This window comes from Gadus macrocephalus, chromosome 5 (genome assembly GCF_031168955.1).
Source record: "Gadus macrocephalus chromosome 5, ASM3116895v1".
Taxonomy (NCBI): domain Eukaryota; kingdom Metazoa; phylum Chordata; class Actinopteri; order Gadiformes; family Gadidae; genus Gadus; species Gadus macrocephalus.
The window spans coordinates 342501-370333 of record NC_082386.1 but is presented as its reverse complement, the minus strand read 5'-3'; the positions used below and the strand labels follow the sequence as shown (position 1 = coordinate 370333).

The 27833-nt window shown below is 47.9% G+C and overlaps 3 protein-coding genes and 1 long non-coding RNA gene across 7 annotated transcripts in view; 3 read left to right on the top strand and 1 right to left on the bottom strand.

Annotated features, from left to right (window-relative positions):
* Positions 1-27833, top strand: part of LOC132457513 (E3 ubiquitin-protein ligase TRIM21-like) — a 133093-nt gene that overhangs the window by 36493 nt on the left and 68767 nt on the right. The window lies entirely within an intron of this gene.
* On the top strand, positions 8050-9498 carry LOC132457639 (uncharacterized). Its single transcript, XM_060051908.1, has 5 exons — positions 8050-8554; positions 8669-8878; positions 8972-9282; positions 9381-9443; positions 9493-9498. Exons 1-5 carry the CDS (start codon positions 8050-8052, stop codon positions 9496-9498), a joined length of 1095 nt encoding a protein of 364 aa, XP_059907891.1.
* On the top strand, positions 10609-11702 carry LOC132457509 (uncharacterized). The gene is made up of 2 exons (XR_009525694.1): positions 10609-10887; positions 10924-11702. It is a non-coding gene; the product is annotated as an uncharacterized LOC132457509 (long non-coding RNA).
* Positions 12139-17118, bottom strand: LOC132457512 (uncharacterized). 4 transcript variants are annotated; one of them, XM_060051761.1, is made up of 6 exons: positions 16866-17118; positions 13978-15739; positions 13734-13874; positions 12996-13046; positions 12739-12756; positions 12139-12640 (listed from the first exon to the last, which is right to left on the bottom strand). In XM_060051761.1, the coding sequence occupies exons 1-6, from the start codon at positions 17010-17012 to the stop codon at positions 12411-12413; spliced, it is 2349 nt and encodes a 782-aa protein (XP_059907744.1). In that variant the 5' UTR covers positions 17013-17118; the 3' UTR covers positions 12139-12410. The 4 variants fall into 4 exon arrangements, with proteins under 4 accessions (XP_059907744.1, XP_059907745.1, XP_059907746.1 ...); XM_060051762.1 differs by having other exon boundaries at positions 12739-12753; XM_060051763.1 differs by lacking the exon at positions 12996-13046 and having other exon boundaries at positions 16866-17117.

Sequence of the window (27833 nt, the reverse complement as noted above, 5' to 3'; positions counted from 1 at the left end):
CAGCTCTCCCGGAAAAGAGGGCCCGGAGGCGGCGTCGGGAACGTAAACAGAAGCGGGGGAAGCGGGGTGGTTTACGAGCTAGGCTAAGGCTGACCCCGCATAAGCTACCACTACCAAGCTTGTTCCTAGCCAATGTGCGTTCACTGGCGAATAAACTGGATGAAATACGGCTCTGGACTACCTCTCATAAACGGATTATGGACTGCAATATAATGATCTACATTGAAACATGGTTGAACAACCGCATCCCGGACACTGCAATTGAACTACAGGGGCGGACTATGTTCAGAGCTGACAGATCAACTGAAGATTCCGGTAAGACCAGAGGCGGTGGTTTATGCATTTATATCAACAACGCATGGTGCATAAACACTGTCACGATCGGGAGTCACTGTTCTGAGAACCTGGAATATCTGTCTGTTAAATGCCGACCTTTTTACCTACCCAGAGAACACTCATGCATTGTTATTATGGCCGTTTACGTACCCCCTGATGCTAATGCCAAACTAGCAATGAAAGAGCTACATTCTGCTATTAGCACACAACAAACTGCTCACCCAGAAGGGGTATTTATTGCTGCAGGGGATTTTAACCATTCAAACCTGAAGTCAGTACTCCCCAAGTTCCACCAACATGTCTCCTGCCCGACCAGAGGGGACAGAATGTTGGACAAAGTGTATACAAACATCCCCGATGCCTACAAGGCTATACCACTCTCCCACCTGGGTCAATCTGACCATATTTCCCTGCTGCTGCTGCCCAGATACACAGCCCTCATTAGCCGGGTGAAACCCACAGTGAGGACTGTGAAGATCTGGCCCGAGGGTGCAGAGGCCGCTCTACAGCTTGGGTTTCAGCGCACAGACTGGAGTCTGTTCGCCACCAATGCCACCTCTGACTCTCAGCTGGACATTGAGACATATACCTCCTCTGTTCTGGAATATATTAATAAAGGCGTAAATGATGTCACAACTTATAAGCAGATCAAGATATACCCCAATCAGAAGCCTTGGATGAACAAGGACGTCCGTCTACTGTTAAAGGCCCGCGACATTGCTTTTCGATCCGGCAACGAAGAAGCCTACAGCACATCCAGGGCTAACCTGAAAAGGGGAATACGGACCGCCCAACACAGCCACAAACTACGGATTGAAGAACACTTCAATAACTCAGACCCCCGACGTATGTGGCAAGGAATACAGGCCATCACAGACTACAGAAAAGCAAACTCAACCCCCCTTACCACCACTACCGACTTTGCTAACGAGCTTAATCACTTTTATGTCCGCTTTGACCGTGACAACAGCACTACGCCTGTCAAAACTACCCCACCACCTGGCGAACAACCCCTCAGTTTCACTGCCTCTGACGTGCAGTCAGTGCTGAGCAGGGTGAATGTAAGGAAGGCAGCTGGCCCGGATGGCATCCCTGGGCGCATGTGGAGAACGTGCGCTGAGCAACTATCTGGAGTCTTCACCAACATATTTAACCTGTCACTGGCCCAGGCTGTTGTTCCTGTGTGCCTCAAGACCACCACCATCGTCCCCGTGCCCAAGCAATCTAACCCAGCGTGTCTGAATGACTATCGACCAATAGCATTGACCCCCATCATCACCAAGTGTCTTGAGAAGCTAATCTTAGCTCACCTCAAGCCCAGCCTTCCTCCTGCATTAGACCCCCACCAGTATGCATACCGTGCCAACAGATCGACTGAGGATGCCATATCCACAGCCCTTCACTCTGCCCTCACCCACCTGGACAATAGCAATTCCTATGCTAGGTTGCTATTCATCGACTTCAGCTCAGCTTTCAACACAATCATACCATCTGATCTGATCATGAAATTACACAAGCTTGGCATCAGCATATCCACCTGCAACTGGATATTGGACTTTCTGATCAACAGACCACAGACGGTGAGGTTAAACAACCTCTCCTCCACTACACTTCCTCTACACACTGGTGTGCCACAAGGGTGCGTGCTCAGCCCCTTACTGTACACCCTCTTCACCTATGACTGCTCCCCCATTCACAACTCCAACTCCATCATCAAATTCGCAGACGACACAACAGTGCTCGGCCTGATCAGGAATAATGATGAATCAGCCTACAGGGAGGAAGTCCTGCACTTGGCAGCTTGGTGCGCTAGTAACAATCTTGTGCTCAACACCATCAAAACCAAAGAACTCATTGTTGACTTCCGGAAATCAAAGGCAAGCATACACTCACCCATTCACATCAACGGGGCTGAAGTGGAACGGGTCACCAACTTCAAGTTTCTGGGTGTCCATATTTCACAAGACCTCTCCTGGTCACTCAACACCTCCACTCTGATCAAGAAAGCTCAACAACGCCTCTTCTTCCTCAGAAAACTGAAAAAAGCTGGACTCTCCCCTCAGATCCTCCGGAACTTCTACCGCTGCACCGTTGAGAGCATCCTCACCAACTGCTTCACGGTGTGGTATGGTAACTGCACTATGGCTGATAGGAAAGCCCTACAGCGAGTCGTTAAAACTGTTCAGAAAATAATTGGCACATCACTCCCTGCCCTCACTGATCTTCATCATTCACGGTGTCTGCAACGTGCAAACAAAATCATCAAGGACCACACACACCCCAGTCATGCCCTGTTCTCTCTCCTCCCGTCCGGGAGACGTTACAGGAGCCTCAGGAGTCGCACCAGCAGGCTCAGAAACAGCTTTTTCCACAACACTGCTCAACACAAAGACCCTACACTAGCCCCCCCCCCCCCTTCTTGAAAATGGACTATGGTCAGTCTGACTACCTCAAACCACCTATGCACTTTACCTATGCACTTTACAATTAATGAGGACTGTATTAACTGTATTAACCATTTATGTATTACTGCACTTTATATTCAGCTGCTATCTGCTATCTGTGTTCTATGTATTATTATTATTATTATTCTTATAGCGCTGCTTTAACAAAAACGTTTTATTGATTGCACTACTGGTTAGAGGCTAAACTGCATTTCGTTGTACTGGTTGTCCTTACTTGTGCAATGACAATAAAGTTGAATCTAATCTAATCTAATATGGTAATGGTGATTCAACATTTATTTTGCATTGAAATTTCAAGATCAACCATAATGATGATTCAGATGGAAAATCAATGTTTATTCAATGTTTGCTTGCTGTCTGGGTTAGTCCACCATTGTTGATTTCTCACCTGAAGAGCCAATCTCCAGAGCTATGGCTCGCCAGGCAATGTCCTTTTTGGTGTTGTCTTCATAATGACGGGAACTTTGGTCATGTAATTCGACATACTTTTCCACCTCGACGACCAGTCTCTCATCGTCCATACTCTCAGAATAGTTTTCTCACGAAAGAGGGCGACATCCAGTGGTGAGGAGTAGATATAGAGGTGCCTACGGGACCCGGGATGTACAAACCAGCTTTTAAAAAGCGCTTTTTCAGGGGCGGCGACGCTAGGGAATAGAACATTGGCTCGAAGACTAGTTGGGCGGCGCGTAGCGGAACGCTACCGCGCAGCTAGTCGGCGCCGGTGTGGGCTAGTACATCCGTAATAATGAGGGCAGAGTAATAATAATGGGGGCAGAGTAAAAATAATAATAATAATTTTGAAAAAAAACACCGGCGCCGCAGCGGTGCGTCAAAAACTCCGCCCCCATTATTCCGGATGTACTAGCCCACACCGGCGCCGACTAGCTGCGCTCATTTGAATATGACCCCACCCCCTTCAATCAGAGTATAAATAGGACATGGCCTTGTGTTTCATGATTGGAATTCATCATGTCGAGGATTCAAAAGAGGTGTTCTGTTGTTGGCCGTTTGGACGTCCACAAATCCCTCCATCGTGTCCCAGAGGACGAAAGAGCGACGTGGATTGATTTCATTTTTGAAGGCGAAGTCCCGGCTACAGTTGGCAAAAACCTGTTGGTCTGCGCTAACCACTTTACGACTGACTGTCTCCAACTTCGGTCAGTACACGGAAGGATTAGCTGTGAAACTTTATCTGAACGTGGGGTCCCTTCCAACTTTGCGTGGAATACCTGCAGACGAAGGACATGTAAGCATACAAATAATTTCCTGTATGTTTCTTTAGTATATTAGCATGAACTTGTGCGTGTTTGTGGCGTGAGTTTTTCCATTGAAAACGATGAAAGGCTAGGGAAAGCACATGCTCCAAAGCTACCAAGGATACATTCAGTGAGACAATGGGTGAACTAGATTTTTATAGGTAAACGTTCGCATTGTGGGTAGTTAAAGCAAAGGTGACATAGGGGAGTTGGAGTGAGAGCTTGTCACGTGACCGCTGCTCGGCGCTAACCCTAACCGGGCCAACCGTAATTATAGTAATTCATTATAGTAATAACCCTAACCCTTACCCTAACCCTAACCATAACCTGCCGTGAAAATAGACTAATGCAGTATTTTTACGGCGCGCAGTACAAATAGCCTAATTGCTATTCTTACGGTCGCCGTACGAATAGCCACTGCGTTATAGTTATGCTTGATATTTAAACGTCACAGAGCTATATATGCAAGATAAGGTTGACGTCTCTTTTTTTTCGATAGGCCTCAGAGCATCCTGCATCATCGAAGTTACCTGCTACAAGGGATATTGGCTGCAATACTGAGCCACCTCAGAGACACCATGTTGGCACACAACTCTCTATGAAGACTCTTCATTCACATTACAGAAGTGAAGGTTGGTGTTGGGCAAAATAACCTGCTGAGTACATCACATGTACATTACAAATATAGCTAACTCCTACCCTAGCCTGATGAGCACATCACATGGCAGGCACATTACAATATAGTCAACTCTTGCTCTAACCCAACAAACACATAACACAAACATGATAATATAGTCAGGTCAAGGCCGGAGCCGAAGGCCCCATTTCCCAACCAGGCAAATGGTGGACACTCAGACAATGCACCAGTCATCCTCAAGAACGGGAGAGCCACATCAATTTATCACACAGGAGACACTTCGAGGAGCTCTCCCCCGTTAGGAGGAACACAAGAGATACACATGCATATACCAGGGCCTGAGAGCCACATTAATTTATCACACAGGAGACACTTCGAGAAGCTCTCCCCCGTTAGGAGGAACACAAGAGATACACATGCATATACCAGGGCCTGAGAGCCAAGGTCAAGCAAAAACACACAGAACCACACACACCTCAAACGCACACACCTCATCGAGAAGAGGATACAGCATAAGACTGTATCACACAGGGACTCTTCATCTTCTTCTGAAGCAGACCTTCCACGGAGGCGAAGCTCTGGACGAACCATCAGCGCTGATTAGGGACTTAGACATATTCGATCTCTCACGCTTTATGACTCTGTGTAACCGTTGCCACTTTACTTAATAAATCCAAGGTCCTCGTGCCGACAGACTTTATTACCTCTCCGTCTCATTTCATCTGGTCCAGTAACTAGACAGACCGATTTTCCCCTCAAATTGAAAAACGGTCTGTCTAGTTACTGGACCAGATGAAATGAGGCAGAGAGGTAATTGTGTTCCTCCTAATGGGGGAGAGCTCCTCGAAGTGTCTCCTGTGTGATAAATTGATGTGTCTCTCCCGTTCTTGAGGATGACTGGTGCATTGTCTGAGTGTCCACCATTTGCCTGGTTGGGAAATGGGGCCTTCGGCTCCGGCCTTGACCTGACTATATTATCATGTTTGTGTTATGTGTTCGTTGGGTTAGAGCAAGAGTTGACTATATTGTAATGTGCCTGCCATGTGATGTGCTCATCAGGCTAGGGTAGGAGTTAGCTATATTTGTAATGTACATGTGATGTACTCGGCAGGTTATTTTGCCCAACATTGGTAGTGTTTATACTGTAACAGTGCAGTCATGTTTTATTCCTAAGAATGCCCTATCATAAATATATACGTTTTGTTACAGCTGTCCAGGCTACTGTGTCCTTCAAGGACTTTGGCACATCCTCTGATCCCTTCACAGGCCCACTGCCTGTAGCATGCTCGACACCTGTAAAGCCGCCACCATCTAAGAGACCTCGGCTGCAGCAGGAGGAGGAGGAGGATTGTCTCGAGGGCAGCGCAATACTGGCTTCTATTACGTAGTTCTTCAAGGAAAGTGGTCAAATCCAAAGGAATAGCTTTTAAGAGAGTTTATTTGGTATCTCGTATTTTCGGTATGGTAAACTGATACTCTGAAGCAAGGAGAGATGAAGATGTGTCTAAGCACGTGCGAGCGTTCTCCTAGCTGATCAATAGACCTATAACCCTGTCCAATAGCTACCGGGAGAATTCTGGCTTGCTCTGGCTCCAACCGTCTGTTATGGTATGGATCCGCAAGCCCGGAAGTAGTGGGAGGAGCCGGGGTGACGTATTACCCTCGGCCTCCTTACCTGTCTGGTGCTGCCCTCTGTGGATGGAGCTGTTATTGCAGCCTTCAGTAAGGTCCTGTTCCCCTTGTGGCTATGTATTGTATTTACGGCTTATATGTTTGGTCCTGCTTCATGAGGTCTATGTGTGGGTTGCTTTAGGTTCTTAAAATACGTAACAATCCCTCCTTGGTCATCTCAGATGACCATACAATAATATTTTAAATCATAAACACCATTTACCACACATGGTAATACAAGTCATATTAACAATACAACAATGAACATACATCCTGGTTATCACACAATCATATGGTCAAACAGCACACAAACAAAAAGTATGCATAGAAATCCTAAGCTAATATTTTAGGTTATGTGCTACAAGGTCATAACATTTTCAACCTGTGCAAAAGTAAAGAAAAAATCATAATACAATTTTAAAAATTCAAAATTATTGATAGGCTAGCATGGATTTGGGTGGTTCAGGTGATCTTCGTGTATTGGTGCGCTGTTGCATGTGGGTGGTTTTGGGCGTTATTATCGTAGCCATTGTTTCTTCTGTCGCCGTCGGGCCTGTAATTCATGAACCCAAGACTCGTCCCTCCTTGTCAAGGGCTCAGCTCACAAAGAGGTTACTTTTACATCATGGGAGCCTCCAAACAGGTTCTCCATCGTCGTCGTGTCAGCAACAGGTGGCCTGTAAACAACCGTCTCAAAAGAAGATCAACAGTACCATTATCAATGCAGCGATACAGAAATAACGGGTTGCACTCGCAACCAAACAATACTATATAATAACAAACACAACTCGTCTTAGTGGTTCAATAACTAATTATTCAAGTAAATCCAGGATATTGATTATTTTAGTCACAGATGCTACAAATGGTGGCGTTTATTCTATATATTGTAACTGGATAGGTTCGGGTTCCTCAGGTGGTATCTCATCCAAGTTCAACGGATTATATCTGATTCCTACGTAAGCATGAATGCCACCTGGCACTTCTGTAGCGCCCACTGCTGTGGTGATCAGCCGATTCAGTAGCCCTCGTGCGCAGGGAATACAACAGCAGCCGACAACAATTAACACGGCTACTGCCATTATTCCTGCGATGAGTACTGACTGGATCATGCCTTTCCACCTACCAAACAGGTTCTCCATCCATCCAGCTATTGGGTCACTAATACCGGAGTTCTTGGCCAACTCCAACTTGAGGGATCGCAGTCCGGCCAACGCCCTGGCCACGGACCCATCTGGTGCTGTGTTATTGGGGATAAAAGTACAACATGTTGTCCCTATCATCCCGCACACCCCTCCTCGTTCTGCTAATAACATATCTAAGGCTAGCCTATTCTGATATGTCATCCGGGAGGTGGCATCCAATTAATTACGAGATAATATCTCGTAATTACGAGATAAGGATCTCGTAATTACGAGAAAAGATCTCGTAATTACGAGATAAGGATCTCGTAATTATGAGATAAGGATCTCGTAATTACGAGATAAGATATCATACATTTACGACATAAGGATCTCGTTTACGAGAAAAGGATCACGCCTCTCATTCATCAATAACGTTGCTGGCTAGCTGCAGGCCGGCAAAGATGACGCTATCTGACGCTATCGTATTTAATCTCCTGCCCGGGTTGAGGCATTGGAAAATATTGATGTTCCTTAAAAGTGAGGAGGGCATTAATATAAGTATGTCAACATTGCGCAGACATCTGTACAAGCTGTACAAGCCCTTCCTGCAGCAGCTGTCTGCCAGTATCTTCCTGTGGGACCCAGAGGACACAGCCCGGTTGCTGAACGCTCAGAGGAGGACGCTCGAGGCGCAGGGGATGACCTTCTCGTCCGACGCCGGAGTGTGGAGGCACGTCAGCCGCAGGGAGATGGCTCTCCATTGCCGTCGCCGCACGCGTGGAGCTGCGGTGACGGAGCGGCTGATTGATGACCTCCTCCAAACCTTCGGCGGTGCCAACGGGCGAGACACCATGGGGATTCCCCTGCTGGACCGAGACCACATCCAGGCAATCCGTGCGGAGCAGCGACGGCACCTCGAGTGCATCCAGGACCCGCCGGGCGTGGAGCTGTACACGGAGACAGGCAGGATGACCAAGGGGGGGATCAGCCTGCCGACGTACCGTTGTGTGCGCGGCTCCACGTCCCTGGAGTCGTTCCATCTCCACCTCAACCGCTTCATTCCAGGTAAACCACGGGTTTCACCGTCGTGTCTATCTTTCACTGCCGCCGTCCTCGTTGTCGTTCACGTTGTGAGCGTTGTGCGACTAAACCGCTAAACGCGTCTGTGTTCCTCCTCAGGAGAAAGTGCCAACCCTTGGCACTTCCAGGCTTTTCTCCTGGAGGGGTTGACGAGATGGAACGAGGACAGGGCGGCGTCCGCGGCACAGGAGGGTCGTCCACTGCTCCGCACCTACAGTGGCCCCCTGCAGCACTCCCTTGACCAGCTCAGCCAACGGGTGCTTGGCTCGAGTTTGGTCAGGGACGACACCAAGCCCAGGGAGTACACGGGTAAGAACGTTTGAGCCGCCGTCACCACGCTTACACGTGTCCGCGCCGAGCGATGTTTGTACCGGATTGAGTGACGATGCCGTTGTGCTTCAGGGGAACTCATCGGCATCGAGTACCTGTACTCCCAGACGGGCAGAGTGCTGCAGGACGTCAGCTTGGACCCTGACGTTCCGGACGCGGGTCCACCGCCGACCGAGGAGGACGACGAGCTCGCCGAAGGCCGGCAGGAGTTGGAGGACCTCACCCTCCACGTGCCTGGCGAGTTCACCGCTCCTCAGACGGACCCGCGGTCAGGGCAACCGGCTGACGCACCCGCGCCCGAGCCATCCTGTCCGACCGATCCCCCCAAGCCCGCGCCCCGCTCCCCCGGCCGGTCCTCACCAGAGCCTCAGCAGGCCGCTGAGGTGAGTGCGACAGCGGTGCGACTCACTGGCTCGATCAAACGCAGCACTCTGTGGCGTCCGTCTGACTCGTTGTTTTCTGTATCCGCTTGTGTTCGTAGGAATACCGAGGACCAGACGACCAGCCGGGGTACCTGGCCGTGGTCCGCTTGGCCACGGCCTTAGTGGGTGAAGTGGCGAACCCTTTGTTCGCCCTATGTGTTCTTGAGGCAGAGGTAGTCCGACACACATTTCTTGAGAAGCACGCACAGAGATTGTTTAACTTGTTGTTGATTCATTTATTAAGCAATAACTCCGGTTGACTTTCCAGGAAAATAACTAAACATAAAAACTCCAAACAATGTATCTGTTTGCGGCCAAAACAGGGTTCTTTCGTATTGGACAAAGGGCTTTTCAGTGTAAAATAATCTGTCAAAAATGCGTCCAATAATGCGAAATAATGCGAACTAATGCGAAATGCGCTAATGCGAAATGCGCTAATGCGGTCAGAAAACTGTTGGCTCTCTGCCTTCCAAACCCGAACTACAGTAATTAGCCTGCCCTATGTGAGGGCCTCCAATAGGCTCCAGGTAGAGCGTGACACACCTACTTCCCCAGGTGACACAACGGACTAATCACCACGTCATCAAAGTGCATTAATATACATATGAATGAAGATTTGATAATATTTCATACACTTAATATTCATAACTAATACTTTTAGCCTTAGACTCAAAATATATTTACTTAAATATATTCAACACAAAAGACCTCTAAATGGCTCCAACATACCGGCCCCTAATTGTTATGTTACCACAAAACAATTACCTTAATTAACTATATGGAGCCAGATAAGTACATATATAAACCAACTGTAACATGCTTGGCTCTGGCATGAACATAAACTGGGGAGGCCACACGCAGGGTAAAGGAATAACAATGGTTTATTGAATAAGAATGAACAGAAACTAAGGTAAGGTTAATGGGATGTGGTGTAAGTCAGTAATATGTGATGTAACCAAAAGTGTGGTGTGAGATCAGTCATGGAAACAACCAAACAAAAGCCTAAAGCCAGCAGAGGAGAGCCCCGGATGTTGGCACGGCAGGTCTTTTCTACCCTCCCCAATCAGCAGGGACATTGCACACACCTGATACCTGCAGACAAGAAATGGAGGTGACAGAACAGGCAAGCAGCACAAATGGGCGGAGTCTTGAGAGACCCACCTGGGTCGTTACATATCCCCCCCCTTAAAACAGAAGCCCACCTATGTGGGATTCTGCCACTATTCCAACTACAAACACAGCATTTTAACCCTACGTGATTAAACTAACCCAACTCCCGAAACACACACACACACACACACCACACACCACACACACACACACACACACACAGTCTTGTATATATCACCTTGTTAGGACTCTCTGTAGGGCCATCACTTTTGAGGACTATGCCTTCCAGGCAACATAGAGATATATAAATTATACCATTGCGGTCAGAAAAAAATCAGTATAAATGTGTGCACTTGAAATTAAGTATACACTCAAGAAAAAATACAAAAAGCTTTTTTGCCAGCTTCTTAGGACCACAGTGCCCGCCCCACTGCCCGCCCACAAGGCGGGACCAGTGTGTGTGTGTGTGAGCGTATGTAACACCTATGTTAGGACCAAAAGCTTTTTTGCCAGCTTCTTAGGACCACAGTGCCCGCCCCACTGCCCGCCCACAAGGCGGGACCAGTGTGTGTGTGTGTGTGAGCGTATGTAACACCTATGTTAGGACCTGTAAGACCTAGTTAGGACCTACTTCTGTCAACCTGTTTCTGTCCGGTTTGAAAACTTAATTACTGATCGAGAATACCAGCAATGTCTTAGGTGGCCAGCGTGGCCTAGTAGAGATGGTTGGAGAGGATGGTGTTAAGACTGTCATCCATTCTGAATGAGCTGCACCCAACGGAAGACAATCTAAGCAGCTGCTTAAGAGACCAACTGCTTCACTGAATGAGTGGAAAGGAGAGGCAGGCCTTACCGTCCTGTTGCTGTTGACTGTATGATCAACACTGATCACACAATAGCTAGAACCACTTCAATGTCTGTACTGTACTGCACATAAATGGGCATTTGTTTAACATCTCTGACTATTAGTACTTCAATATTACTTAGGTTACATGTGCAATACCTGTGGGTACTGGGAAGCAGTGAATACCAAGTAATTGTTCTTGTAGGTGAACATTTGCATGACCATATATATACATTACCAGTGTGCAGCAGTGGCAACCATGCTGATGTGTGATGTGATGCTCATCATGTGCATGTACACAAGGGCCCTATTCATATTAATCTGGATGTCACTTCTGCTCTTGCAACAATGCACACTTCTCAACTGTCAGAATGAAAGGATTATTGTGCACCAACTCAGCACCAATTAAATCTGTAATATTATTCCACATTTACCTCTGTCTTACTCTGATGTATTGTTAATTAACACAACGCTTAAAAGCTTTATCCTTTGAAACATCTTTATTGACATTTATTTGCAACAACCAAACAACATACGCAAGCCCTATGAAATGTATGTATATAACTGTGCCCAGCCCACTCTCATAGACCTCTGATGAATAATTCCCACATCCGAGGCTCCTTTTTTTTTAATGATCGTACATAATAAACTCTGTAGGTGGAGAAGAAGAAAAAGCTGCGACACGTTTTGAACCACACACTTTTTTCCATCTAACTTCGACTGGGTTTTTTGAATTGTCGGTGCCGTTAAAGTAGTAAATGTAAATGGACTGCATTTATATAGTGCTTTTCTGACCATCGGCCACCCAAAGCGCTTTACAATGTTGCCTCACATTCACCATTCACGTAGTAAATGATTAGTAAATGATTAGAAATGCTGCTTTAACGGCACCCGGGCACCGACAATCCAAAAACCCAGTCGAAACTAGATGGGAAAAAAGTGTGTAGTTCAAAACGTGACACAGCTTTTACTTCTTCGCCACCTACAGAGCTCGTTATGTACGATCATTCAAAAACACCAAGTTATTTCCCAGACATTTGACGAGGGAACCGGAGCCTCGGAGGCGGGACTTATACTTCAGAGGTCGATTCAAGAACGATTTGACCTGAAAAAGTCAATCTTAAAGAGCACAAACTTACTTAAAAGTTTTCCTGGACAAGGAGACTATTCTATTTCTAACAAAGAATTTAACTGCCCTCCAATCCCTACTTTTCAGGGCTTCGGGAGAACTGGCAATACATTCCTGGCACTCCTCCTTTCCAGGAGTTTTCCCTTCCCTGATGAATCGGCCCATTTTAGCCTCGATAGCTGCCACCTCTATTTGGGTCCATTTTCTTTTTGTTGACTGGGAACTTCTAGATACTTCTAAGGTAAAAAAAAAAAAAGTGAAGATTAGCCATATATTCTTTGCATTTAGTGTATGAAATACAGTCCCTCAAGAAGAGACTTACTTTGTGCCTTACCTGAAATCTCAGCTGCTGCTTTGTAGCGTATGCAGATCATAGGAGGGGAAAATAAACAAACAGAGACAGATCAGATTAACATTCATTAAAATTAACAGGCTGATCAAGATACTGACATCAGATGAGTTAAATCTCATCTCAAATGTCCAATTTTCTAAAGAAGCATAACACATGCACAATTCAGCAGATCTTACAGGCTGCCAACTACTACCCTGAGGAGCACTCATAATCAAAGTCATATTGGGTGGTTGTAATACCTGGTGATGGATGTTCTACGTCATCCATTTCTAATGAGGGCTCACCAGTTTCTAAAAAATAAACATCAAAACAAAAAATTAGTAATTAATATGGCTAGTTAGGCTACATGCGCCAGAAACGCATGAGCGCACCATAGTGCCAATGCCACCTTCAGATTCCTTTAACTCTGAATGCAGACGAATGCAGGGTGTTGACTGTTTTACATAATTCCATAGCACATTGAATTATCACACATACTACTAGCGAACTACCCACAAAGCAAGCTTAAGTCTTTCAAACAACACCACAGGCCCAGTCTACAGTAGACTAGCCTAAAGGTTATATCGTAGCCTTTTTGGTGGAAATATGATCAAGTTGTAGACTGTGAAAGTTTTGTTTCAAGCAGTAGACTATTCCGAATTTATTTGATGAGTGTGGAAGCTGGCTTTCATTCACGAAAGACCTATAGCAGGACAACGACATGGGTCATATCATGTTGTAGCAGAGACAGACCCACCACTTCATTGTGTAGTTGTGCATAACGGCTATCACTATGCTCTGACAACTTCTTCCTCCATTCATGTTAGCATGGTTAAAATGCTTAAAGCTAAACAATCTTTAGAATAATATTCCAATAGCAGCAGAATGTACCAAAAGTTTAAAAAATCTTTCTTGCAAAATGGGTAGGCTACATATTATATCCAGTTTAGTTAGGCTTTGGCGAAGACAGGCAAATTTGATGTGGTGTTACTTGGTACCTGGTAGTGTTGATCCGGCTGGTAGCGGCGGTCTGGCTGGTAGGGGAGATCCTGCTGGTTGTGGAGATCCGCCCGGTGTAGGATCTTCGTCTGCATCCTGCAATTCTGCATGGGGGGATGTTGAAGGGATCTCAACTGTTTCTGAAGAATAAACATCACAACAAAATGTAAGCAGAATAGTTAATAAATAATTATCAATCTTTGGGCGAATAATATAAGTCAGTTCTTAAACTCTGGATCTTACCATTTGGCTCAATTGAGATTTCCTCAAGGCTCTTCCCTTTGAATTCCGCAAGGCGTCCTTGTTCACATGCCATGAGGATCTTACTAATTTTTGCTAATTGCAAAGTTCCCTCTGGCAGGCGATAATATTGCCGATGGATCCGGATATCATGGCCGAGGAAATCTGCTAGCTGATCTAGCTCTGTGTCATTGAGGTTTAGCACCTTTGACAGTGTTGACACTTGCTTTCGCAATTTGGATGATGAGAGAGAATCTGGTCGCTGGGCTCCACAGACTCGGGCGAACAGACGAATAGCGTCTGACCCCCTCAAGTGGTTAACGGTACCAGGCCTGGCAAAAAGGAAGTGATTGTTTGCCGGCACTCCACATGCAGATCTCTGCTTCGTCAGCAATTCAAGCGACTCTACTACGGCCGGCGTCAGTAGCACAGGTACCTTTCTTCCTCTTTTGCCACGAATCTCGATGCGTGTGAAGTATTTGCACAGCTGTTTTTCGATGTCTGACAAGGCATGTGCCACATCATCATGGAGGGGTGTACTGGTTCTGGATGAGAACATTGTCAAAAACATCTTTGAGACCTCTCCCTCTCTGCGTCGGTTAAACAAGATAACCCGAGTCAGAATTACTTGTGCCAGTTTGGTCCAGTTCTTTGATGTCTGATCACCAGAGAGTACATGAGAGTACTCCTTCTGTTTGTCGTCTGAATAGAGATGCATTTTTTTCACATCTTCAGTGAATGGAATGAGCTGGGGCGCATTCCATTTTGCTTCATGCAAGGATCGGTATGCAGAGGCAGAGACGTATTCATTCCATCGTGTTTTGTAAATCTGAAGGAAGTCTTCTGTGGAATTAGCTTTTTCCTTATGCCCAGCTATCAGGGCTTCACAGGTGACGAGATCAGCAATTTTTTTTAGGCTGTGTCCAAGTTTTAAGGCCAGGTTCGATTTTTTAAAGACATTTTTTTCTTCATCAAAGCCTGCCACTATTTTCACTGCTTTGATTAAATGATCCATGTTGGATGGCATGACGTACTGTTCAATCTTTGTCAGTGGAGTGACCTTGCGCCCTGCTAGAACCAATCTTCCCAGCTCTCTTAGGGTCTGCCTAGTGTGCTCCTGTTGCATTCCACCTTTTTTGTTGAACATTTGCTCCCCGAGAGCAATGATGACTTTGTCCTTTTTGACCGTGTCGGCTATTTCATCCTGAAACATGTTGTTTATCATCTCCCAGACTTTGGAGCTGACTCCATTCGGAATTGGCTGTGCATTTGCACAGAGAGCTTGAATTCGGGTTCTTCCCGTTCTGGTGCTTTTCTGTGCAAGTGTGCACACTTTATTGTGTTTCCAAAGAAACTTCCTCTTGAAGAGGCCTTGGCAGTTGGCGCAGTGCATGTAATCTTTTGGGTCCAGTGTCTCACTGCTCGACTGTTTGCATGGCACAATGATCCCTTTTCCCTCCTTTATCACGTCAATGTTGTGGGAAGGATTTCCCTTCCTTCTTATGAAGTCTAATTGTACCCTTCTCTCTTTTGATTTCTTGGGACAGGCCAGGGCACTGGCCACTTCGCTCTCTCTGGAGTGCTTTTGCTCCAGGTGACGTGCGATCTTGGCATATGATTTTTCACAATAAAGGCAGAAGTTCCTCTTAGCATGATAGTTCTTTGACCCATCCTTTCTCTTCTTCACCTTGCTAACCCCTAATGAACCACTGCTACTAGGTTCAGTTTCTCCTCTGACAGCCGTGTAAGTTTTCCTGCATCGGGTCTTGAAAATCAAAGGACAAAGAACAAGGGCACACTATTAATACTAATGTGGAGTTATCTGATGCAACTCTTCTAAATTTGCAAGAATGTTGACCATGGATACTTCTGCTACAGTATCACTAACACATAAATAGACCCCACCCTTTTCTAAGCAAAGGATCCTGAGTAGGATCCTGTGAACACAGAGAATTTCGTCAATTTCAAGGTCAGTTTTAATTCGCCCAACTGGCCAGACTATCTTAAAGTCTGAGATTTTCATATGAATGATCGTAGATGTTGACTTTGTCACAGTTTGGCTCGTCTTCCACTGGGAACAGACTGCCATTGTTCAATAAAGCAAGGAAATAATGTGTTTCCATTCTAAAAACAAAGCACAAAAAGTGAGGAAATGTTGTAAATTTTTGGTCGATTATTTCCCTGTAACAATGCTTCGTGGCAATAAATCTTACACCGTTGGAAAGCCTGTTTATTTCCCTAATAAATGGTGTCACATTTGTAAGGAACATGCATTTATGGGACGAGCAGCAGAGTATGAGTATGTCGGTTTCCAAATCTTCTCTGCCAATGCCAAACGGCTTATTTTGCCATTGACCATTGCTTGGTGTTTGGTGGATTGGATGATTGAAGTTTGAAGAAACAAGACATATTGCTCATTTAACAATTTATTCATTTAACAAATTCAAGGTCACTTTTAATTCGCCCAATCATACACAGCCACAACAGCCTGGCAACTCCTCATGCTGGTCACCATCCTGGTCACATATGTGTATGTTTGAGGCTCCTGTTTGTTAAATTGTTGAATGAGCAATATGTCTTGTTTCTTCAAACTTCAATCATCCAATCCACCCAACACCAAACAAGTATCAATGGCAGAATAAGCCGTTTGGCATTGGCAGTGACGATTGGACAACCGACATACTCACCTCTGCTGCTCATCCCATAAATGCATGTTCTTTACAAATGGGGCACCATTTATTAGGGAATTTATTAGGCTTTCCAACGGTATAAGATTTATTGTCAAGAACCATTTTTACGTCTACTTGAATGTATTTTTCCATGCAAATGCTTAGCTGATTTATTCCTATCCCTTGTTCCGACAGGATTCTCACACCTTTAGGGAAACGTACCTGCACATTCTTCATAATAGGCTCTTCGTCAGAGGAGTCTTCACCAGATGTTTTGGGCACATTATCCCTGTCCTCATCATCGCTGGGGCCACTTAATGCGTCAAGGATGTCTTCTCTTTCCTGCTGATGCAACAACAAACAACACATGGAAATAAGAATGTCAAATCACAAATGGATCAAATGGCTAAGTGTGCAAGCAACAGTTCTTGCTTACTAACATGTCCTTGTTACATTATACCTACACGGACTACTCTTTTGCAAGTTGCCTTGGATAAAAGTGTCAGATAAAAGGCTTAAAAGTATGTCAATGCAAATCTTATTTATTCCTATCCCTTGTTCCGACAGGATTCTCACACCTTTAGGGAAACGTACCTGCACATTCTTCATAATAGGCTCTTCGTCAGAGGAGTCTTCACCAGATGTTTTGGGCACATTATCCTTGTCCTCATCATCGCTGAGGTCACTTAATGCTGTGGTAACCTGGCTCAAGTAACAAGAGTCTCTGCTGCTCAAACTGCCAACAAGGCACGTTTATTAATCCAAACGAACGGAAAAAAGGGGAATCACCCGTCAATGCAAACGATACAAAATAAAGAGTCTGGGCTCCGTGAGCCACTGGGGACGCTGTGGTCGTGTCTCACGCGCCGTCCCGACGTCCAGGAGAGGCGGTCCTTCTGTGGTCTCCTGGGGTCTTCTCTAGACCGGGTCCTGGGGCAAAGGTCCGGGCGGGTAGGGAATCTCGCTTCGCTCCGCTCTCTGCTCCTGCATGGGTCACATACCTCCTGCGTGTCAGACTACCTCTCAGCTTCTCTTTTATAGCCCTCACCTGGGTCTGATTGGCCTGGTACACAGGTGTCTCCTGTTGGCGTTGAGTGGGACCTTCTCAAAGCGGCCCTTGGCGCCCTCTGGGGGAAAAGGGTGGTAGACAGCTCGTATTACCTGCCCTCTGGGCTTCCAGGCCCGCCGTGTCAGGGCCGGGTTGCCACACTCCTCCCCCCTTAGATGTAGCCCCGGGGCGCCTCTGACTGCCCCGAGGCATGCGTCCCGATGGGACAGGGCATCAGCATTGGCGTGCTCCCGCCCTGGTCGGTGGTCCACTTTGAAGCGGTAGTCCTGTAGGGCCAGGAACCACCTTGTCACCCTGGCGTTTGTATCCTTGGCGGTGGCCATCCACTTGAGCGGGGCATGGTCCGTCACCAGGGTGAACTCCCGGCCCAGGAGGTAGTACCGCAGCTTGTCTACGGCCCACTTGATGGCCAGGGCCTCCTTCTCCACGGTGGAGTAGTTCCTTTCATTCGGGAGGAGTTTCCTGCTAATGTAGGTCACTGGGTGCTCCTCCGCGTCCCGGACCTGCGAGAGGACCGCTCCGAGGCCCACCTCTGAGGCGTCGGAGTGGACTATAAGGGGCAGAGTAAAATCAGGCGTTAATAGTATTGGCTCGGAGCATAGGGCCCGTTTAAGGAGACTGAATGCTCCTTCTGCTGCCTCCGACCAGGTAATGCGGTCCGGCAGGGCCTTCCGGGTCAGGTCATGTAGGGGGCTTGCCAGGGTGGCGAAACTGGGAATGAACCTTTGATAGTACCCTACCAGACCGAGGAAGGACTTGACCTGCTTCTTGGAGGTGGGGTGGGGCCAATCCAGGATGGTCTTCACCTTGGCCTCCTGCGGTCGGACGTTCCCGCGTCCGACTCTGTAGCCCAGGTATGAGGCCTCCTCCAAACACAGACGGCACTTGGCGGGGTTGGCGGTGAGACCCGCCCTCCTCAGCTCCCCCAGGACCGCTCTTAGGTGTCTCAGGTGGATGTCCCAGCTGGCGCTATGGATGATGATGTCATCAATGTACGCGGCGGCGTAGGCCTGGTGTGATCGCAGGAGACGGTCCATCATGCGCTGGAACGTTGCCGGAGCTCCATGCACCCCGAAGGGGAGCACCGTGTACTGGTATAGTCCTCCGGGGGTCGCGAACGCCGTTTTCTCCCGGGCGGTCTTGCTGAGGGGGACCTGCCAATATCCCTTGGTAAGGTCGAGGGTGGTGAGGTACCGAGCGGGCCCGAGCCGCTCGATGAGTTCGTCAACCCGGGGCATTGGGTACGCGTCGAACTCCGAGACCTCGTTCAGCCTCCTGAAGTCATTGCAGAATCGAAATGATCCATCTGGCTTCGGGACCAGGACGATTGGGCTGGACCAGGCGCTGTGTGACTCCTCGATCACCCGGATCTGGAGCATTTTCTTGACCTCCTCCCGTATGGCGACCCGACGGGCCTCTGGGACCCGGTAGGGGGGTACGCGTACCGTGACGCCTGCCTCTGTCCGCACACGGGGACCGGCACCGGTGGGGTTGTCCCGGCCTTCCACTGCTTCAAGAGGTTGACATGATACAGCTGGGTGGGCTTGCGCCTCCCCGGCCGCCGCACCCGGTAGTTCACCTCCCCACGCGGTCGACCACCTCATACGGTCCCTGCCACTTGGCCAGGAACTTGCATTCGGCAGTAGGGATGAGAACCAGGACCCACTCCCCCGGCTGGAAGAGACGCAGCTGGGCCCCGCGGTTGTAGGTCCGCGCCTGGGCCTGCTGTGCCTGGTGCAGATGCTCCCGTACTATGGGCCAGACCTGCGCCATTCTCTCTCGTACCTGCTCGACATGGTCCACTAGGGTACGATGGGGGGAGGGTTGGCTCTCCCAGGCTTCTTTAGCCAGGTCTAGTAGTCCCCTTGGCCGCCGTCCGTACAGCAGTTCAAAGGGGGAAAACCCTGTCGAGGCCTGGGGTACCTCTCTCACCGCGAAGAGGACGTGAGGGAGGAGCTGGTCCCAGTTCTTTCCGTCTCTCTCCATGGCCTTCTTCAACATGTGCTTTAAGGTTTTGTTGAACCTTTCCACCAGCCCGTCCGTCTGGGGGTGGTACACTGAAGTCCTCAGCTGCTTCACCTGCAGGAGACTGAGAAGCGCTTTTAGCACACGCGACATAAAACATGACCCTTGGTCTGTTAAAATCTCCCGAGCTATCCCCACCCGACTAAAAAGCAACATTAGCTCCCGGGCTATGGCCTTAGCGGTGGCGGCGCGGAGGGGTAGGGCTTCCGGGTACCGGGTGGCATAGTCAACCATGACTAATATGTATCGGTGTCCCCGGCTGGTCTTGGGGAGAGGGCCCACAATGTCTAGGGCCAGTCGGTCAAAGGGTACCTCAATGATAGGCATCGGTATCAGCGGACTCCGGATCGAGGGTCTCGGGGCCGTCCGCTGGCACTCCGGGCACGCCTGGCAGTACTCCGTAACGTCCTTCTTTATCCCGGGCCAGTAGAAACGGTCTAGGATCCGTTCCCTAGTCTTGTCCATGCCTAAGTGTGCCCCTAGGACGTGTGTGTGGGCCATGAAGAGGACTTTACTGGTGTACGGGCGAGGCACCACCAACTGCTCTACTACTACTCCCGCCCTCTCGGTTACCCTATACAGTAGGCCTGACCTGGTGCAGAAGTGCGGGTGCGGTAGGGTACTCACCGAGTCCCTGGCGTGACCGTCATGGACGACAACGTGGCTCCAGGCGTGTTTCAGGGGGTCATCCTGCAGTTGAGCGGTGGCGAAATGTCCGGGACGGTCCGACCCCCTCCCGGTTGGGGGGAAGTCCGAGAGCTCCGTGAGGGAGGAACTCTCCGTCTCTCCTAACCCGGCAGGTCGCTCCGACGCTGTCAGGGTGTCGTGGGTCCCCGGCGGGTCCAGGCGATGAGTCTCGCCGGGTGGGCGGGCTGGTGTGCCTGGTGGTGTGGGGCCGTCTCTTCCGGTGCCGTCTCCCTCTCCAGATGTCTCAGCTGGGGAGGAGTGTGGTGCCCGGGCTCCGTAGGCGTGACGAACTGGTCGTCGGTGTCGCCTCGGCTGCGGTCGGGGCGGTCGGGGTCCTGGCTCCGCGTTCCAGAGCCGGTGGAAGATGGGGCAGTCTCTCCCGATCAATAGGGGCACCGGTAGATTGGGTACGACCCCGGCCCTTAAGGTGAAGATCCCTCGGGGGGTCCGCACGACCACATGTTGTCGTAGGTGTGGGTGTCCCCATGAACACAGGCGACCTCCATCGGTTCCCCCGTCCTTCCGACGGCTAGGTCGGGCCGGATGAGGGTGACGCCACTCCCCGTGTCGATGAGGGCCCTTGTCGCCCACCCGAGCCGGGAGGTTCGGGGCTCCGGCCTCCTGATGCGGCCAACAGGTGGTGAGAAGACACGGTCCTGGCCGGCCCTCACCCGCGAAGGCCGAGGGCATAGACACATCCCGGTTCTCCGGGCAATTACGAGCGAGGTGTCCTGTCTGGCCACAGTTATAGCACCGCCATGCCTCTCTGGCTTCTGGCGATCGGGTCTGTGGTCTCGGCTGATCTATCCGTCGAGGGGGTTCCGGTCCTCGCCGGTCCCTACGGGCGTCGATCGGGCGTGGCTGTGGCCGGGTGGCGCTGCTTAGCTGTCGGGCCACCTGCCAGTTCTCCAGCTGGCGGATCAGCTCGTCCACCGTGGTCGGATGGCTGGTGGCGAGGGTTCTCTGGGCTTCCGGCGGGAGCTGGCGGATGGTGTTGTCCAGTAACACCCGGTCGAGAGCGCTGGGGCCATCCTCTCCCGCGAGCCATCTCCTGATGAGCCGCGCGTGCTGGGCGATCTGGGACCTCACAGCGCCCTTGGGGTCGAAGCGCCAGTCGTGGAACCGTTGGGCCCTGGCCGCCAGGCTATGTCCATAGTACGCTAGTACTGCCTGCTTGAGGGTCTGGTACTGACTCGCCTGTTCTGGGGTCAGGTCCTGGCTCGCCTGCTGTGCGGGTCCCGTGAGGAAGGGGGCCACGATGTGTGCCCACTGGTCCTCCGGCCATCTTTCTCTCCGAGCCGTCCTCTCGAAGATCTCCAAGTAGGCCTCGACATCGTCCTCTGGTCCTAACTTGGTTAGCCGGCTGGTGGGCGCTGAGATCGGAGAGACGTCCGAGGAGCGCATTTCCAGCCATATGACGGCCTGCCGGAGGAGAGCCCTTTCCTCGGCGGCGGATCGCAGGAGGGCGGCCGCGGCTGCGGCCCCGTCTGGGTTCTGCATTTGGGGCGGGTGTTCCCGAAAAAAAATAGCAGGAAAAACAGTTGCGTGGTCGGACTGCCTGCCTTCTCCACCATATGTGGTAACCCGGCTCAAGTAACAAGAGTCTCTGCTGCTCAAACTGCCAACAAGGCACGTTTATTAATCCAAACGAACGGAAAAAAGGGGAATCACCCGTCAATGCAAACGATACAAAATAAAGAGTCTGGGCTCCGTGAGCCACTGGGGACGCTGTGGTCGTGTCTCACGCGCCGTCCCGACGTCCAGGAGAGGCGGTCCTTCTGTGGTCTTCTGGGGTCTTCTCTAGACCGGGTCCTGGGGCAAAGGTCCGGGCGGGTAGGGAATCTCGCTTCGCTCCGCTCTCTGCTCCTGCATGGGTCACATACCTCCTGCGTGTCAGACTACCTCTCAGCTTCTCTTTTATAGCCCTCACCTGGGTCTGATTGGCCTGGTACACAGGTGTCTCCTGTTGGCGTTGAGTGGGACCTTCTCAAAGCGGCCCTTGGCGCCCTCTGGGGGAAAAGGGTGGTAGACAGCTCGTATTACCTGCCCTCTGGGCTTCCAGGCCCGCCGTGTCGGGGCCGGGTTGCCACAATGCGTCAAGGATGTCTTCTCTTTCCTGCTGATGCAACAACAAACAACACATGGAAATAAGAATGTCAAATCACAAATGGATCAAATGGCTAAGTGTGCAAGCAACAGTTCTTGCTTACTAACATGTCCTTGTTACATTATACCTACACGGACTACTCTTTTGCAAGTTGCCTTGGATAAAAGTGTCAGATAAAAGGCTTAAAAGTATGTCAATGCAAATCATATTTATTCCTATCCCTTGTTCCAACAGGATTCTCACACCTTTAGGGAAACGTACCTGCACATTCTTCATAATAGGCTCTTCGTCAGAGGAGTCTTCACCAGATGTTTTGGGCACATCATCCTTGTCCTCATCATCGCTGGGGTCACTTAATGCGTCAAGGATGTCTTCTCTTTCCTGCTGATGCAACAACAAACAACACATGGAAATAAGAATGTCAAATCACAGATGGATCAAATGGCTAAGTGTGCAAGCAACAGTTCTTGTTAATGCACTCACCTGCACATGCCTCTTCCTAGTGGAAGTGGAGTCTTGGTACGGGTTCGGGTACACAGATGGTCCGGATAAACAGTCTCCATCATGACATGGATCCTTAAGGATCACTAATCTGTCTTCTCTTTCCTGTCCCTATAACAACAAAACAATGCACACACATCTTACACAAGGATGTGTAGATCAGATAATACTTTCAACTGCCTTGAGTAAATGAAAAGAAAACAGCTTCTATGCAAGGGCTATCGGTGAACTGAACTCAATCATACATTAGGCCTAACAGCCTAACAATTCAATTGTGCAATAATCAGACATCTTGTGCAGGACTACTTATGTTTTAATGCTGCTGATATTCCTACTGAAATCTTGACTGCATGCTTGCACTACTGTTATTACTATTAACTATTTATTACTGTATTTTATATTAATAATGGCATGCATGTAAATTGCTTACATGCAAGATAGTGTATGAATGGAACTACGGTATGTGTATGATTATTTATTACTTTCTTGAGATTCAGGCCCAGCACAACAAATGCCATTGTATTTTTATAGACAATGACAATACAAGCTATTTCTATTCTATTCTATGATTTTGAACACTCTCCAAAGCAACTAAGATTGATGCCACTTTTGTTAAAAACACAGTCTTCGTCTTCCCATCACTACTTACAGATATGCTCCTCTCATACAGATCGGGCTTCAATTCGCATTTGTCATGATGCCGGCGCAAGACATCCATCCGTCTTCTTAGTCTTCCCAGAATCTATCATCAGTCAATTTCAAAGTAACATACAAAATGGATGCATCATATTATGCTTATTATTCAATATACTTCAAAGCAACTAAATACCTCAGCAGATAAAATGGCTGGTTTTATAAGAGGCTCGTCTCTAGGTTTTAACTAAGGGGGTATTCTCACACCTGCCTTGTTTAATTCGCTTGAAATTAATGTTGCATTTTTTCTTATTTTTCAATTGAACAAAGATTAAGAAGACTTGAGACTTTGAGTATTCTACGGTACAGTTAGGAATAGCGCATGAAGACATTAGTAATAGGAATATAGCCTTGTTCAAAGTGGGGGTGGCAGGTTGACAGCGCTAGTACCACCTATTGAAGTTGTGTATGTAGTGATGTATCCCCCCAAATGTTAAATAATCCCCCCCCATGTGAAGCACTGAAGGGTGCTGAAACTGAATTACCACTTTTCCAAAGATATGCATCTGGCAACCACATTAGTTGCTGATAACTGAAAACAGGAAGGACTCATAAAACACCTACCCCATCAGGTTCTTCAGTTGGCTTTAATATATCAGGCATGGGCTCATCTCTCTCTTCAAACTGAAAATATAAGCAGTCGTTGATAAATTCAATGAAACAAATACTTAATGTATAGTAGGGCTTTGACTTTTGGCCAAAAATCATATTCGAAGTTTGTTTGTTTATTAATATTAGTATTCGAATATATTCAAATATTTATGAATAATATTTTGACCATTAAATGCCTTCAGTAATTCCTGGGCTGAATCCGAATACTTAGTACATACTATTTATGTTCAGTGTCTACTACTTGACCGTACTACACTTGACAGTGTAGTACGGTCTACAGCTATGCGTAGAACGCCTCTGAACTCTTCCGAACACGCTGTAACTCCACCGGATGTTTGGAGATGACGTGTCTCCCCTCAGATGCCGGCAAAATTACCTTGATAAGTTACCTGTTTTCCGTCTTGTCATCGTTGCTATTAAATTAAATAAAAAAAAATTAAATGTCTCTTTTTACTTAATTACTTACCTTACTTTTTTACTCTTTTTAATGTCTCTTTTTTTCGCCGCTATGACGTCTTTCTAAGCCGCTGTTGGTAGTGTCGGGTCAGCCATCTCTTCTTCGTAGTGACCTACCGTTGTATACTGTGGCGGTAGTACGCATTCAGAAACGTTTTCCGTACTACACAATGCACACTGAGCATTCGGACGCGCTATATTTGTGGCGTACTACAAAATGCATACATAAGTATGAGTATTCGGATTCAGCCCTGGATTGGGCTTTGCGAGGTTTGTTTACAGGCGTTGCTATGGTTACCGGTCTTGCGTGTTCCAACGGTTTATTATGTTTCAAATAAATCGCTGTCTAATCAATACTTCATTCACTGCCTCTTCCGTGGTCATTACAATATTATGAATAGACTGCGTGGGGTTCTCCGACGTCTCTCCCTCTTGGCCTGCCCATAACAGGTTCGAATATTAAGGGCTGCCTAATATTCGTTCGAATTTTGATTTTTTTTTTTGATATTCGAATTATATTCGAATCACGAAGTTCGAAGTCAAAGCCCTAATGTATAGCCTGAGCAGTGGTAAAACCTCAAGTCAGAAACAGAGGCAACAGTTTAAAAAAGGTTGCAGGTGGCCACCTTACATGGAGTACAGTCGGCTCAGATATATTTACTGAATCTGTGCACATATCAAATAAAATGCTGACAGAAAAAAGAGATGTACCTGATCACAGAGCTGTTCTGCTTCACATTCCATGACTTCTACAACAAAGACAATGTTCAGAATAATGATTTTAGGTTATGCTAAAGTCAAGCTTTGTCAGCAAACATTGGCAACATAACCACTAACTATCAACATTATCTTATTAAATCCTAGAACCGAGCTGCATACCAATGGGTTAATGTGATGGCGCATACACGTCGGACTCTCGTCTCTGGTATTTCTACAACGAGACTCGTAGTGGGGGTTATCTCAGCCATGGTTGAGAATGAATTGGGGGAAAGGAACTTTGGCTTTGACTCCCTGAAGTAGGCATGAACCACGACATGGAGGAGAAAGGGATTGTTGACCGCGGTCGTCTCCCGCCGGAGCCTCGCTGCCGATAGACCACCGCCTCGGCTTCAGGAGGCGGTGATTAGCGCTGACCGCTGCCGAGGCGGCGGGAAGCAGGGCTCAAGCAGGATACATTCGCGGCCAACAATCCCCTTCTCCTCCATGTCGTGGTTCATGTACTTCAGGGAGTCAAAGCCAAAGTTCCTTTCCCCCTATTCATTCTCAACCATGGCTGAGATAACCCCCACTACGAGTCTCGTTGTAGAAATACCAGAGTCCGACGTGTTATGCGCCATCACACCAACAGCAGAACGGTTATCCAAATAATAAGGAAGTGTACAACACTTGCGTTACAGTCCTGGGGCTCTACATCTAAATAATATCATATAATACATAGATATCTATATCAAATAATACATATTATCACGGCCAAAAGCTGTGTGCACCTCCAGACGATATAATGAATCACAGGACTTCGTCGGGTTCTCCGACGTCTCTGGTTCTTCCACTTCCACATCAATCTGAAGAAGACGCGGTCATTTGAGATTCATAATAGCCTATCGTCTGGAGGCTCACACAGCTTTTGGCCGTGATAATATATATTATATATTATATGATATAGATATCTATGTATAATATGGGTTTCTAAGAGCCATTGCGATACATCCACCGTAAACAGAGCGCATGGTACCGTGGCTACAAGCTGCTCAGGGCCAGGTGATAATATATATTATATATTATATTATATAGATATCTATGTATAATATGGGTTTCTACGAGCCATTGCGATACATCCACCGTAAACAGAGCGCATGGTACTGTGGCTACAAGCTGCTCAGGGCCACACCCCCACCCCCCTCCTTGACCTGCCTTGACACGCCCACCGTAACCAGAGCGCATGGTACTGTGGCTACAAGCTGCTCAGGGCCACACCCCCACCCCCCTCCTTGACCTGCCTTGACACGCCCACCGAAACAGCGCGTTTGGGGGAAGCTCAATGTGCGACTGGTTCGGAGTGGCTGCAACTCTGCACCACGGCTGAATTTCGGGGACGTCTTTGAATACTGTGTTTGTGGCCCACTAATACCTATATTAAAGCATCCATAAAATAGCATGGCATGGGATCTTTAAATCAATGAGCTTGGTGTTTTGCTTTCAAGAATAGGTTATAGGCTGTGTCAAGGGCTGTAACGATACACAAACTCACGATTCGGTTATTCCATCCCAGCATACACTATAGCTATTCCAACCCCGACATACACTCAAAATATTCCACCCAGACTCCTGAAGGTTAAGCAGTCCGCATATCCTACAATATGCTTTCTCTCTTTTCCCTTCTTGCTCTGTCTGTCTGTCTGTCTCTCTCTCTCTGTCTCTGTCTCTGTCTCACCACACCAAACGCGTTGCTCGCGTTGGATAACGCGAGTAACGCGCCTAACCTGACGCTTGATCATTGTGTGGTGGTTCAACGCTTCCAACGCGTCAATGCGCCAACGCAGCTAGATGAGTCCATGTCCATGCAAGTGAACAGAGCGTTCCCTCTTCGTCATAACTATCAAACCAAACATCCTTCACATTCACCGAGCGAACATTATGAAAGTAAAATGCACATTTCTCGCTAAAAATGTTTCCATAAACGCATTTAATGGCGTAACTATGTTACTATTTCCACCCAGAATAAAGATAGTTGTCGGCCGTGGCTGCGCTGGAGTCCAAGGTAGGAAACCCAAACGCCGCCGGGTTTGGGTGAAGAGTTTAGAATAGAATAGACTTTATTTGTCATTGTGCATTGGATACACAACGAAATTTGTTTGTGCAACCACTAACTAACTAAATATAGATTTATTTAGTTATAATATTATGAGTAGACCATAGCTTTTATTCAATTATCGGAGATTCGATGAATGAATTTCATATTGACGTATGGCACTATATTCCTATACTCCCATTTTGAATTTAATAGACCATTCTTGTTGCTTCGAGGAAGTCTGGTGGTCTG